General features: G+C 47.0%; 1 protein-coding gene across 6 annotated transcripts in view; it reads left to right on the plus strand.

Annotated features, from left to right (window-relative positions):
• tim (timeless) overlaps window positions 1–15,249 on the plus strand; it is a 229,144-nt gene that overhangs the window by 44,401 nt on the left and 169,494 nt on the right. For 5 of the 6 annotated variants that reach the window (XR_011715465.1, XM_071685093.1, XM_071685095.1 and 2 more), the window contains one exon: window positions 6,842–6,952. Coding sequence is in view for 5 of the 6 variants with exons in the window: in XM_071685095.1 (XP_071541196.1) it covers window positions 6,842–6,952 (111 nt within the window). In the remaining variant the exon portion in view is untranslated. Of the gene's footprint in view, window positions 1–24; window positions 52–6,841; window positions 6,953–15,249 lie in introns of those variants that run through there. The other variant, XM_071685094.1, reaches the window with a different exon arrangement.

The raw sequence follows: 15,249 nt of genomic DNA on the forward strand, positions 1-15,249 counted from the left end.
TCCCCAGGTGGTGGAATTTTCTTTCTCGTGAGCCAAGACCCAAATAATAAGGTGCGTGTGTCATTATCATCGTGATTGCTCTGATCACTGTGATTACTGTTTGATGACTCTATGATTACTGTGATTACTCTGACCACTGTGATTACTGTGTTATTACTCTGAATACTTTCTCTGATTAGTTTGTGATTACTCTGATTAGTTTGTGATTACTCTTTATGATTAATGTTTGTGATTTCATCCTTGTGTGTTACGGGGATAGGGTTCGACACTCTTGTTGCCCCGTCTCTTCACCTAGTGTGTGTGTGTATGGATGTACCATGTCTTTGCTTCTTTGTGTTGACACCTGGGTTGGGTGTGGGTCGAATGCCGCTCCCACAATTCGAACCCATGCCGGCCTGACCCATGAGCCGTAACGCTTTGTGTATGCGTGTCTAAACCTGTGTTCGCTTGTTCAAAGGAGATATGCTGCCTTCCTTGTCTTAGCCTAAGGGAGATATGTTACCTTCCTGTAAGGGAGATATGCTGCCTTCATTGTCTTAGTTTTAAGGGACATATGCTCCCTTCCTTGCCTTAGATTAAGGAAATGTACACTACCTTTCCTTCCTTTATCCTAAGGAAGCTAGGAGTGCCTTGCCTTACCTTAGTCTCACGTGCGCATCGCTAAGCGCTATTAAGGGAAAGCTATGATGCAATTGGCTTCCAGCTGTTAAACATTCAGATGGTATTTGAATATTTGTTCTTAATTATTCCCTGGAGACTGTGGGAGAAGACGGGGCTAGATGGCATTTCGCCCGTGTGAACCGTACATATACTGGTGTTAAGGGAAACTTCCCCCGTAAACCCGGTATACAGGCGTATTCTCCGTGCCATTAGTCTACAGTGGATCACAGTAGACTTGAGATATACTCCGGGGTGTACCGCAGAGGAGGGAGAATGCCATTAATTACGACGCTGATTGTATCTTGGACATGATGAAGCGAGCCAGCCAAGTGTTGGGTGATGAGGCGCCGCTGCTGCTGGGCTCCCGTCTCTCTCTCTCTCTCTCTCTCTCTCTCTCTCTCTCTCTCTCTCTCTCTCTCTCTCTCTCTCTCTCTCGTTCTGGTGATTTTTTTTTTAATGATTGTTCAAACAAGGTTTGAAAAGCTGTTTAAACCTGATTTTTAGTAGCTGTTTAAACCTGATTTTTAGTAGCTGTTTAAACCTGATTTTTAGTAGCTGTTTAAACCTGATTTTTAGTAGCTGTTTAAACCTGGTTTTTAGTAGCTGTTTAAACCTGGTTTTTAGTAGCTGTTTAAACCTGGTTTTTAGTAGCTGTTTAAACCTGGTTTTTAGTAGCTGTTTAAACCTGGTTTTTAGTAGCTGTTTAAACCTGGTTTTTAGTAGCTGTTTAAACCTGGTTTTTAGTAGCTGTTTAAACCTGGTTTTTAGTAGCTGTTTAAACCTGTTTTTTAATAGCCATTTAAACCTGGTTCTAAAAAACTTTAAACCTGGTTTTTGATAACTTTGTAAATCAGGTTTTGATTAAACCTAGTTTTTGATAACTTTAAACCCGGTAATTAGTTTTAGCCTGATTTTTTATTACTTTAAACCTGGTTTTTGATAACGTTAAACCTGGTTTTTTATCACTTTAAATCTGGTTTTTGATCATTTTAAACCCAGTTTCTAATAACTTTAAACCTGGTTTTTGATAGAATTAAACCTGCTTTCTAGTATGTTTAAAAACTAGATTTTGATAGCTGTTTATACCTGGTTTTTGATAACTGTTTAAACCTAGTTTTTAATACCTGTTTAAACCTGGATTTTAATAGCTGTTTAAGCCTGGTTATTGATAACTGTTTCATCCTTGTTTTAAAAACTTTAAAACCTTATTTTCAGCAACTTTAAACCTGGTTTTTAATAACGTTAAACCTGGGTTTTGATAACTTTAAAATAATTTTTGATGACTTTAAAAATGGTTTTTAATGACTTTAAACCTGGTTTCTGATCGTGTGACGGCGTTTTCTGAGACGATGAAAGTAACGATAAACGGCAGTCGTAATTGAAACTGGTCATTGATCGTTAAACCTACTTATGGTTTACACTCTATCTTGCTCAAGGTCCTCATTATTCATACCCAGTTAACTGGTTATGGTTTATCGAGGTTTAGCTTGAACCCGTGGAACCGGGATGTCATATGGGTTCATACCCTCGACTTAACCACAGAGGTTACGACCCACTGCTGTACACGACGGTACGACCCCTCTTCACAGCGGTACGACCACTGCACAACTGCACGACCACTGTGCCTGACGGCACACCCCTTTGCACGACGTTACGACCTTAGTTCACGTCGGTACGACCCCTGTGCACGACGATACAACCTTAGTGCACGACGGAACGACCCTCGGGCATGATGACCTAGTTTCTGACCACCACCATACTTAAGGGTTGTACAATCATGCCCCAAGGGTCGAACCGTCGTGTACAAGGGTCGAACCGTCGTGCTCAGGGGTCGTACCGTCGTGTACAAGCGTCGTACCGTCGTGCCCAATTGTCGTACCGTCGTGTGCAATATGCACCCGCATGTACATAGACATATATACACAAGCACATATTCAAACTTGCTTGCCTTCATCCATTTTCGACGCTACTCCGCCCCACAGGAAACAGCATCGATACCCCTTGCTTCAGCGAGGTAGCGCCAGTGAAAGACAAAAAAGGCCACATTCATTCACATTGAGTATCTGTCTGTCATGTGTAATGCATCGAAACCACAGCTCCCTGTCCACTTATTTTCCTTTCTTACCACGGGGAAAATGAAACACGATAAGTTCCCAAGTGCACTTTTGTGTAATAATCGCATCATCAGGGGAGACAGAGAAATAAGTCACTTGATTTACAACGAAGACACGTAGCTGGGATGAGGCAATTTAGTACTTGTTTACGTGAGCGTCTCTGTAGGGTTAGGTACTCGCCTCCTCCTCCTCCAGGTGTTGTGTAGGTAACAAGCCGTGTATCTGTATACTCACACACACTACAGGAGCTACACAAGCCATGCATTTGTACACACACACACACGCTACAGAAGCCGTGTAGATGAGTTCTGGCTAAGGTTAAGGAAGGACTGGCTCCTCAAAGTGAATGTTTATTTTAAGCGTGTGTGTGTGTGGTAAGGGGAGGTGGGCAGCCACACAGCGGGCAGTGTGTGTGGAGGTCGGCAGATATAATGACCGGGGCAGGGGCGGGGTAGGGAAAGAGACCCGAATATATGTAGGGTCCTTCTGCGTGTGAAAGGGGCTCGTGACACGAGCAGACGTGCCGGATCTGAGCACTGTGGTGTCCGTAGAGAGGAACATGCATCCCCCCACCGCCCACCGCCCACCTCCCCGCACACGTGTGTGTGGCGGGCAGGGTTGGGGGCCCGTCAGCCAGCTAACGTCAGAACATCAGTCATGGGAGGAGGAGTGGGGAGGAGCTCCTGCCCCAATAGTCTTGCCTCCCCACACCTTACTGGCCATTGTACTCGCCCCTAATGCTGCCCTATGGTAATCGCCCCAGCACTCCTGACCTGTGTGCCTCTCACCGCTCCTCCCTCTGGTTCAACATTTTCCTCAGCGTTCGCAGTCCACAGATACGTTTCCTTGTGGACCAGTTTGGTTACGCCTGTTTAAATTGTCTTCCCAGGGAGGTACTCCCCTCCAGACATAGGAGTGTTCAAGTGATGGCCGGAACCATCGTACCATACGTCTCGTTTAACAGTAAGCCGCTGGGCTTGACTTGCCCCATGCAGCAGCCGCCTCCACTCCACCCTTTCCACTTCCTGCTTCGCCTCCCGCCCGGCACCGTCTAGTCTCATTGTGAATAACGAAATTCAAATTGATTTAGGATGAGGATGGAGGGGTCTGTGATGGCCCCGCTCCGGGCCGGTGGAAAAAGATTTCCTTTCGTGTCAGACTTGATCACGTTTTTCCGCTGTTGATGTGAATGGTGGAGGAAACAAGTCCTTTCTTGAGGATTTTTCTTCAACCTTACTACTGGTGGACTGTGGTTAAAGAGACTCTGGACCGTAACTGAACCATAGACACCAGGCATTCTTGTCTGGGACTGAACCCATAGACACCAGACACTTTTGATCGTTGACTGAACCAAAGACACTGGCCCATGACTGAACCGAAGACACCAGACACTACGGTCGTTGATTAAACCAGAGACACTCTGGCCCTTGACTTAACCAAAAACAGTCTGGACCGTGACTGAACCATAGACACCAGAGACACTGTGGAACTTGCTCAGAAATGGGGGTGTTTAGAAACACTTGAAAGTTTTATGTGAAACTGGAAAAAAAGCTTGTTGCCCACTGGGAAGTCTTTCGTGGGGAATTGGAAAGCGTCCAGAGAACTTTGGACACGAAGCCATTGTGATTTGGCAAGTTTGGGACGAGGATGAAGACTTATGTATGTTACTCTGCTGGTTGGTCGTGAGTGTTGGAGATGGGTGTTGGAGAGGGGGATGTGGATGTTGGAGAGGGAGCTGTGGGTGTTGGAGAGGTGGGTGTTGGAGAGGGATGGGTGGATGTTGGAGAGGGAGAGGTGGGTATTGGAGTGGGACGTGTGTGTTGGAGAGGGAGAGAGTTTTACGCTCGTGTTGCCCCTTCTCTTTTACTTTGCCTTTAAGTATCATGTCTTTACTCCAGTTCCTGAACACACACACACACACGCACACACCAGCCTAAGCCAGGTACCCATAAATCTGATCAGCCTCGAGGGGAGGATGAACACTTGGCTTGGGTGTGGGACATCTGCCTCGTCCAGGATTCGAGCCCATGAGGGTCCGACCCCGGTCTGGCCCATGCCGTCTCATAGTCAGCAAAGTGTGTGTTATTACCTGTTTCTGCTGAATATAGAGGGGGTTATACAGTCATGTTGTGTGTGTTGCTAATAGAGATGTTATAAAGGCCTCGTTCTTCCACGGAGGTAGAGTACCTTGAAAAATGTTTACCCTCAATAGCATGACCTCGTTTTCCCTCCCATTTCCGTTTTCTCCTTTTTAATTTTTTCCTCTCGATTCTTTGAGGTTCAAAAGACTCCGCGATGATCTATAAGGTGGGCGACCATGTCCGTATGGGCTACCTACTTGTGCCGAGAGTGTCATCAACTGACTCAAGATTGATTCTCATCCCAGCTGACTCGAGATTGATGAGGTCCTTTCTTCAACTCGCCTGGTGTTACCGGCGGCATTTGGCATCTCCATACATATAAATATACGCACATATACATATACATGCATATCAACTTGTACATACGCACAGAGACATATGCATATGTACATAGTCATACTTGCTTGCCTTCATCCATTCTTGTCGCTACCTCGCCCCACAGGTAACAGCATCGCTACCCCCCGCTTCAGCGAGGTAGCGCCTAGAAGAAAGACAAAAAAAAAGTCCACGTGTGTGTGTGTGTGTGTGTGTGTGTGTGTATTCACGAAGCAGACACGTGACGATCACAGATGAACTTGTAGACCACGAAGGAAAATCCAAAGCAGGAAAATTTGCTCCAGCGCTTTCGTGTATTTCAAGACATTTTCAGAATGAAAGTGTAGAGCGACACCAGCACAGGTTACCGGATCACATCTTACACGGTGATGAAGCAGACATTTGAGGAGGGTAGTACAGTACAACAATAGCACAGTCATGATAGTACAACAGCAGCTGTTTATGTATCTTTCCCGTAGTACCTTTTCGCTCTGTTGGTCGCCACTGTTGGACGTTGTTGATGCTGGTTGAGACGCATGAAGGCTTTGATCATATCACCCCTTACTCTTTTTTCTTCCATGGGGGATAACTAAAGATCTTGTAATAGCCTCTGCTGGAACACGAACTCTTTGATTTTCAGGTGCCATCATTGTTGCCCTCCTCTGGACCTTGTCTAGTACAAGTTTTATGTCTGCAGATTTTGAGGTGACCAAACGTGCATGAAAAGTTATATACAGTTTAGTGCAAGATGATCTCAACTATAATTCTCACGTGTATGAAGTTATTATATACAGTTTAGTGGAAATTATCCTTTCCACACACACTGACATATAAATTCCCCCCGTGATGTGTATAATATCTATATAATATCAGGGTCTTCATTCACTTGTCTCATCTATATTACTATATATTTGCTCAGGTTGAACCTCATCCTCGTGTCCAAATTCAAACTGGCTGTGTGTGTGTGTGTGTGTGTGTGTGTGTGTGTGTGTGTGTGTGTGTGTGTCGACGTCCCTTTGTAATCTGATACAATCTCCCGTCATTCCTTCGTGACCACCACGGCGTCATCTGCCAACACGTTCGCCTCTGAATCCAGTCCCTGTGGCAGAGGTCCCTTGTATGTTTGGCATATACCACCATTTATTACCCCCCCCCCCCCCCAAATCCCACCGAGAACAGATCCTACTTAGTCTATCATTTTTCCCAGTGTTTTCCAGACAATCCGTCACCCAGTGTATTCCTTTTTCCAGTGTTTTCCAGACAATCCGTCACCCAGTGTATTCCTTTTTCCAGTGTTTTCCAGACAATCCTTCACCCAGTGTATTCCTTTTTCCAGTGTTTTCCAGACAATCCTTCCCCCAGTGGATTCCTTTCCAGTGTTTTCCAGACAATCCTTCACCTAGTGTATAACTTTTTCCAGTATTTTCCAGACAACCCTTCCCCCAGTTTATTCCTTTCCAGTGTTTTCCAGACTATCCTTCCCCCAGTGTATTCCTTTCCAGTGTTCCAGACACTCCTTTCCCCTATATTGACCGCTCCGTGTGTCTGAGTTTGTACATAAATTATAATCACTTGTGCATAAATTTGACGTTGTTGTCTTGTTGTTGTCAGATAGCACCATGGAGTGGATGATGATGAACATGGACCGGTTCTTCGCGCCCTCAGTCCAGCTGGGTTACTACATGTCCGACGACAAGTACATAGTGGCGCCCAACTGCCAAGGTCAGTACTGCCTACACCTGTCAGTTTTGTGCCACACCTGTGTGTTGTGTACCACACCAGTGTGTTGTGCTACACCTTTGATGTGTGCCACACCTGTCCACCTGTACCTGTGTGTTGTGCTGCACCTGTCTACCTGTACCTGTGTTGTGCTACACCTGTCTGCCTGATCCGGTGTGTTGTGCCACACCTGTCTGCCTGTACCTTTGCTATGCCACACCTCTGCACCTGTATGTCATGCCACTCCTATATGTTGTACCTGGACCTATGTGGGCACCAATCAGGTAAGTACAGCACTACGTTCAGCCTCTGACCTGTTAACCCTCCACGTGTGCAAATACAGCCATGTGTTACCCTCCAGCCTCCTAGGCTTAGGGCATCTGCCAGGATACAAGTGTCCGGGGGTAATCCCTCACCCTCCTTCAGCACCGCCTCCTACAACAGCAGGAGCCGAGGCATGAAGGACCCCACCATGAACCGTACTTCCTTCAGGAGAAAAAACAAGCCTGACGCAACGTCGTATAAGGTCATGCAAGGGGAGGTAACCTGTGTGTGGGGAGCGGTCCTTGAACTGCAGGACGTGCATCCCGCTTGACGGGGACCATGAAGGGTGGTGGTGGTGGTGGTGGTCAGTTGGGGGACGTGCCATGCCGAGTGTAGGGCCCTGACCGCTGCCTCCCTCGCCCTAGCTTGAGGAACGAGGGACACTACGTCAGACACTCCCTTGCTCGACCTAGGCCTCACCTAACACCCTTGCTATATTGTGTTACCCACACGTGTGTCCGGCTGTGTGGATATACGGATCACGTTATCCTGTGTGGCGCCGGGGACAGTGTGGCGCCGGGGACAGTGTGGCGCCGGGGACAGTGTGGCGCCGGGGACAGTGTGGCGCCGGGGACAGTGTGGCGCCGGGGACAGTGTGGCGCCGGGGACAGTGTGGCACCGGGGACAGTGTGGCACCAGGGACCCTAGGAGGGGGTCGTATCTGGTGAGAGAGGGAGAGAGGAGGTCGTATGTGGGTGGAAGGGGTCTTGTGTGTCGTTTCATCGCACGACCACGACCGTCCAGAGCCTTGCCCCCGCCTGTGTCATCGGGTCTTGTGCTGAGGGTGTTAAATCTGTGGCAGCGGCTGCAGAAGTAGGCAGCAGCTGCCCTGTGGCGGCCGCAGCAGAGCTCTGTGGCGTCCGGGGGGGGGGGGGGGAGGCTGTCCTTGCTGGCCAGGTATTTGCGTCAAAGCCGAGAGGGAAGATGCGGGTGATTGTGTGTGGCGGGGGGTCTACTGTGCACATAGAGGCGATATCCCCCCCTGCGGAGGGAGGCGTCAACACACCTCCGCCACAGCCACTTGCACAAGGAGAACAATGGTTGGGCTCCCAGATCGCTGATAACAGATCTGCCTCCGCGCCTCACACCCCTCGCCTATACTGTGTGGCGGGGTAGCGACGGAAATAGATGAAGGCAAGCAAGTGTGATTATGTACATGTGTATATGTATGTGTGTGTATGTTATGCAGATTTATGTATGTGTGCGTGCATGGGCGTATATGTATATACATGTGTATATGAGTGGATGAACCATTCTTCGTCCGTTTCCTGGCGCTACATGGAAAAAAACTATGATCGTAAACCAAGAACCGATCTTATATAACCTTCTGGTGGGCAGAATGGCCGAGGGAAATAGAGATGTGTTTGCGCTGAAAATTTAGCAGAAAATGGTCACGAGAGAGAAGCCACAGAAAACGGGCAACTAAGCATCCATGTGGAGGAAAATCAAACAGATGAGTGTACGATGAAAAACGTGACACAGAAAATGGACGCGTTTCACGAGCACCATAGAAAATGAGCTTGTAGGCAACCAGACATCGTAGCTAGGGCAGACCAGCTAATTTCTAAGCTTTTTTCAACAGTAAAGTTTTCAATTCTTAATTGTAGTTCAACCCATTATTATGTCTTTATATACAACATATACGATGGTTCATAAGTGAATTGTATATGGTTGTTAGGGGAGAAAGCCTAAAAGACATTTAATGTTAATAAAACTGTTATAGAGTGTGACGGACATACAGGGGCTGTATCCTCTACTGTAGCGACGGTGGTAGGCGGAGGAACCTGGCTGGAGTGGTGCTGGGGGTAGGTGGAGGCGGCTGAGGTGGTATTGGTGGTAGGTGGAGGAGCCTGGGGTGGCGATGATGGCTGGTGGAGGAACCTGGGGTGGCGGTGATGGCTGGTGGAGGAACCTGAGGTGGCGGTGATGGCTGGTGGAGGAACCTGAGGTGGCGGTGATGGCTGGTGGAGGAACCTGAGGTGGCGGTGATGGCTGGTGGAGGAACCTGAGGTGGCGGTGATGGCTGGTGGAGGAACCTGAGGTGGCGGTGATGGCTGGTGGAGGAACCTGAGGTGGCGGTGATGGCTGGTGGAGGAACTTGAGGTGGCGTTGATGGCTGTTGGAGGAGCCTGGGGTGCCTCTCGCACAAACCCTCCACCCCCACCATCTCTCTCTCCCGCACACCCCCACCATGTCTCTCCCACACACCACCCACCCCCCACCATCTGCCCCTCTCCCACCTACCTCAGACCCCCTACAATAACCACTCTTAAATGATTTCTTTTGGTCGTTATCACCACCGACCAATTAATGTAACGATGACATTCTCTCTCTCTCTCTCTCTCTCTCTCTCTCTCTCTCTCTCTCTCTCTCTCTCTCTCTCTCAGTATCTTTTCCTTCATTTCCTCGTATGTTTTCCCTGTGTACCTCCGGTAGTATGTGGCGTTCCCAGACGACCCATGTTTTCCAGTATAGTTTGCCCTCGTGTGATTTTGCAGTTTCCCCTTGAGACCACGTTTTCTCTCGCCTTCCATTCGTGCTCGTGCAACGCGTCCAATTTTACGTATATATTTACGTATGGAAAGTGACCCGTTTTTGCGCTTTTCTAAGAAAGAGTCCTTGTGTTACCCAGGTCCTCTCTCACAGAGGCAGTGCTAACTGCAGGAGCTGGGGAGTGTTAGACATCTTCACATGACTTCCATTGTATACGTTGACCACACCGGTCAGAACAGTGAGTTTGAGAGGTGTGTTACTGGCACCGTCATGCAGTACGCAGGCGTGACCATGCCATCATCGCCCAACACATCGTCGTGAAGACGATCGCCCTGTACACCTTAACAACCTAGAGTCACATTGTACACCTCGTCTGATTATGCCACATGTAACGTCATTCAGAGTCTTAATTGCTAGTAGAGTGAGAACTTTAAATGGGTCCCCAGGCAGCTGCAAAGTCCCATCTTCGCATTTAACCCAAATCATTATTGAGAGAATGATAAAGAAACGAAAACATACGACAAAAATAGTCTTAACACTCATCCTCATACCCAGGCCAAGTCATCCCCCCGCCACACACACACACACACACACACACACACACACACACACACAACCCCCATTAACCTCAAGGAACCCCGTCCCCCTCTTTCCCTTTAATGGTGAGGTCAGTGTGTGGGCGAGAATGGCAGAGGGAAGACGGAGTCTGTGTGTGTTGGTGTTAGATAAAAAGGAAAAAAATATATTTAACTCACTTGAGGCGGATTGTCTCCAGGAAATATGTCGTGTCACATGTGGAGAATAATGACGTTGAATATAATGGTATGGACTCGCACTGACGTGCGATTTCATCTTCATAACATATAATATATAATATATATATATATATATATATATATATATATATATATATATATATATATATATATATATATATATATATGTATATATATATATATATATATGTATATATATATATATATATATATATATATATATATATATATATATATATATATATATATATATATATTTATACACGCCTGAGATCCCTTGGAATCTATTACTGCTTCCAGGCCTATTCGAGTATAAAACCCGCAGGTTTTATACTGAGGATGGAGAGAGACGTTAAACCCGCAGGTTTTATACTCGAATAGGCCTGGAAGCAGTAATAGATTCCAAGGGATCTCAGGCGTTTATATATATATATATATATATATATATATATATATATATATATATATATATATATATATATATATATATATATATATATATATATATATATTTTTTTTTTTTTTTTTTTTTTTTTCATACTATTCGCCATTTCCCGCGATAGCGAGGTAGCGTTAAGAACAGAGGACTGGGCCTTTTTTGGAATATCCTCACCTGGCCCCCTCCGTTCCTTCTTTTGGAAAAATAAAAAAAAAAAAAAGAGGGGAGGATTTCCAGCCCCCCGCTCCCTCCCCTTTTAGTCGCCTTCTACGACACGCAGGGAATACGTGCAAACCCAACTTAAAAATAAAACAAAGATCGATCGGTGTGTGTGTGTGTGTGCGCGAGCCACAGATGTCTACACTGCGCCCAATATATCCTCAACACAACAACGTTCATTCTTAAGCATTTCATCCAACGCACCTAGATCACAAGCGGGGCAATATATATATATATATATATATATATATATATATATATATATATATATATATATATATATATATATATATATATATAATGTTGGAACACGTAGGTTGTGGGTTGTTGCCCCGCTTGTGATCTAGGTGCGTTGGATGAAAGGCTTCAGAATGAACGTTGTTGTGTTGTGATGAGGATATATTGGACGCAGTGTAGACATCTGTGGCTCGCACACACACACACACACACACACACACCGATCGATCTTTGTTTTATTTTTAAGTTGGGTTCGCTGAATGGGACGACTCTCGCCACCTCCTACCCACGTACCTAGGTGGTAGGTCTGTTACTATGGTACTAGCCACCACGTACCTAGGTGGTAGGTCTGTTACTGTGGTACTAGCCACCACGTACCTAGGTGGTAGGAGGTCTGTTACTATGGTACTAGCCACCACGTACCTAGATGGCAGATCTATGTAGTACTACCCACCTACCCATGTACTTTCCTTGTTTGGCGCTTTGCTGGTCGTTCGAAAAGGTTTAACCTCCGCAGCGCGACGGTGCAACCCTTGAGCACGACGGTACGACCCTTGAGCACGTCGGTACGATCCTTTAGCACGACGGTGCCACCCTTGAGCACGACGGGTCGTACCATTGTTTTCGAGTCGTACTGTTGTGTTCAAAGGTTCGTACCGTCGTGTTCGAGTTCGTACCGTCGTGCTCAGGGGGTCGTACCGTCGTGTTCAAGGGGTCGTACCGACCTATAGCCGCCTCAAGTCGCCCCTCCCCTCCCCTTAGCGCCGGTGACGTCACTCATGATCCCATTATACAAAATGCTGAATTTTTTCCCTCACCAGTTCTGGTGGGCAGTTCCTGCCCGCCAAGTTGAAAAAAAGAAAAAAGAAAAAAGGGAACAGTTGTAGGAAGTAGATAGACCAGAGGAATGGAATTGGTCGATCACTGCAGCTGGAGTCTGATGTACAGAGGGATTACATTTGACAGTAGGTTTGAAGTTGTGTGTAGGTGGGTGTGTGGGTGGGAATTACAGTTTATAATTGGCTTGTTGTGGTGGGGAGGTGAGGAGTCGGGGTTAATGATAGGCCTCTTGTGTGTGTGTGTGTGGGATTACATTTTTATAATAGGCTTGTCGTTGTGTGTGGGATTACATTTTATGATAGTCTGGTCATTTCGTGCGTGGATAATATTTTGACAGGCTTACCGTCTTGTGTGTGTGTGTGTGTGTGTGTGTGTGTGTGTGTGTGTGTGTATTAGTAAGTGCTCGGTAGTGGAGGAAGACATCCTATGTGGTGGATGGAGTATGGTATACTCATGTGGAGGATGATGAGTAGAAACCTTTCCATAAGGAACTCGTCATCCACCGCAGCTTTGAGGTAGTTTGTCACGCGTGACGTCAGAGCACGTGCTAGCGAAAGTATATTGTTATCTATATTATTTTTCTTGTGGTCTGAGGCTCATTTTGATTTTTTTTTCTTAAGAAAAACGTCTTTCGGCCCCTTTCATCCCGTTTGTCCACAACTTTACCTTTCTGTTCATCACCCTCTTTTTATAGAACAAAAATATAGTTACACACGGGCTATCGTAGGTCCGGGGTTCGAATCCCTGTTGCCCGGCGAGAAATCGTTACCGTGTGTATATATATATATATATATATATATATATATATATATATATATATATATATATATATATATATTGCAGTAGATCGCAGTGATGCATGTAATCTAGTGTTTGCTGATAACCACGAGGAAATGGAACACGATAAGATGCCAAGTGCACTTTCGTGCAGTGATTACATCATCGTCAGGGGAGATACAAGAACGAGACGTAGACCAGACAGTCGCTAGAGAAAGAAGAGCGCAGAGCAACCTTGTTTCTGGACACACTAACTGCCATGTGCGAACCACTTGTGGTTAGGATGGGAGGCTGGTTACGACTGCTGATGGTGAACACCGTCCCCGCTGAGCAACCCCACCCCTGGCCACCAGCTGAGGCAGAAGCCAGGGGGTCTCCTGAGCCAGAGGACATACGTACCATATCCGGGTGAGGTATGGGTTAGTATCCACTCCCGCTATCCACCGTCTCCCCAGTTCGATTCCCCGCCTGGTGAGGTATGGGTTAGTGTTCACTCCCGCTATCCACCGTCTCCCCAGTTCGGTTCCTCAGGCAGGCGTTGCTCCCACTGGAACGAAGACCTCTTCTCCACTCCTCACACCAGTACACAGGTGTACGGGCCACAGTTCAGGTATAATGAGGCGCGCTCCCAGGCCACGTCGATCCTTGGGTTGGGGGGGGGGATGACACAATGGCAGAGACGCTTATCGTGTCTGGCTATAGCATACGACCCACATCGCTTGCCTATTGTCCCAGCTGAGCCTGCGGGGAGCATCACGTACCCCTCATGACGTCACTACCTTGGACCGGGGGTGGGGGAGACATCCGTGGTCACTGACGTCATCAGTTGCACCGTGTGCTCCTCCATGTCTATTTTCGTCGCCAGTGGCTTAACGTAAATGGCTTATTAAGGCTATTTGAGTCGTCGATAACTTTTAAGTCAAATGGGTTAGGGTTACTTGGTCTTGAGGCGTAACCCACTAACGAGGGTGGGTGACGTCATCACCTTTGGAGCACCCGTTTCCCGCGTCAGCGAGGTATCGCCAGGAAACAGACGAAGAATGGCCCATCCTCTCTCTCTCTCTCTCTCTCTCTCTCTCTCTCTCTCTCTCTCTCTAAACGTTTATACATACATACACGTAGATATATACATATATATGCATGTACATATTCATACTTGCTTGCCCTTATCCATTCCTGGCGCTACCCCCGCCCCAAAGGAAACAGCATCACTAACCCCTGCTTCAGCGAGGTAGTACCAGGAAAACAGACAAAAGAGGCCACATTCGTTCACTTTCAGTCTCTAGCTGTCATGTGTAATGCACCGAAACCACAGCTCCCTTTCCACATCCAAGCTCCACAGAATTATCCATGGTTTACCCCAGACGCTTCACATGCCCTGGTTCAATCCATTGACAGCACGTCGACCCCGGTATACAGCATCGTTCCAATTCACTCTTATTCCTTGCACGCCTCTCACCCTCCTGTATTTTTTCCCCTATACTATTCGCTATTTCTCGCGTTAGCGAGATAGCGCTAAGAACAGAGGACTGAGCCTTTGAGGGAATATCCTCACTTGGCCACCTTCTCTGTTCCTTCTTTTGGAAAATCATAAACGAGAGAGGAGGATTTCCAGCCCCCTGCTCCCTCTAAGTCGCCTTCTACGACACGCAGGGAATACGTGGGAAGTATTCCTTCTCCGCTATCCCGAGGGGTAATATATATATATATATATATATATATATATATATATATATATATATATATATATATATATATATATATATGGTGTGGTGGTGGGTCTTTAGTGTGGCATGGTGATAGGGAACTGAGGGCAGGCTGGCTGGCTGCTCTCCTATTGGATCACCTGTCTTTGACGTCATTCAGGATCAGAGGGAATCCCCGGGATCACCAGCCGCCTCTCGAGGGCTCTCGATCTGTGTGTTGGAGCCGTCACCAACACCTCCTCCACCACCACCACCCCAAGTACACACAAAGCCGCTCACGCCTCCACCACCACCTCAAGTGTCCCACTATGGTAGTATCTCCTGCAGGAGACCATGTTGTCTCCCACCATGGTAATATGTCCTGCAGGAGACCATGTTGTCTCCCACCATGGTAATATGTCCTGCAGGAGACCATGTTGTCTCCCACCATGGTAATATGTCCTGCAGGAGACCATGTTGTCTCCCACTATGGTAATATCTCCTACAGGA

This window comes from Panulirus ornatus, chromosome 39 (genome assembly GCF_036320965.1).
Source record: "Panulirus ornatus isolate Po-2019 chromosome 39, ASM3632096v1, whole genome shotgun sequence".
Classification (NCBI taxonomy): domain Eukaryota; kingdom Metazoa; phylum Arthropoda; class Malacostraca; order Decapoda; family Palinuridae; genus Panulirus; species Panulirus ornatus.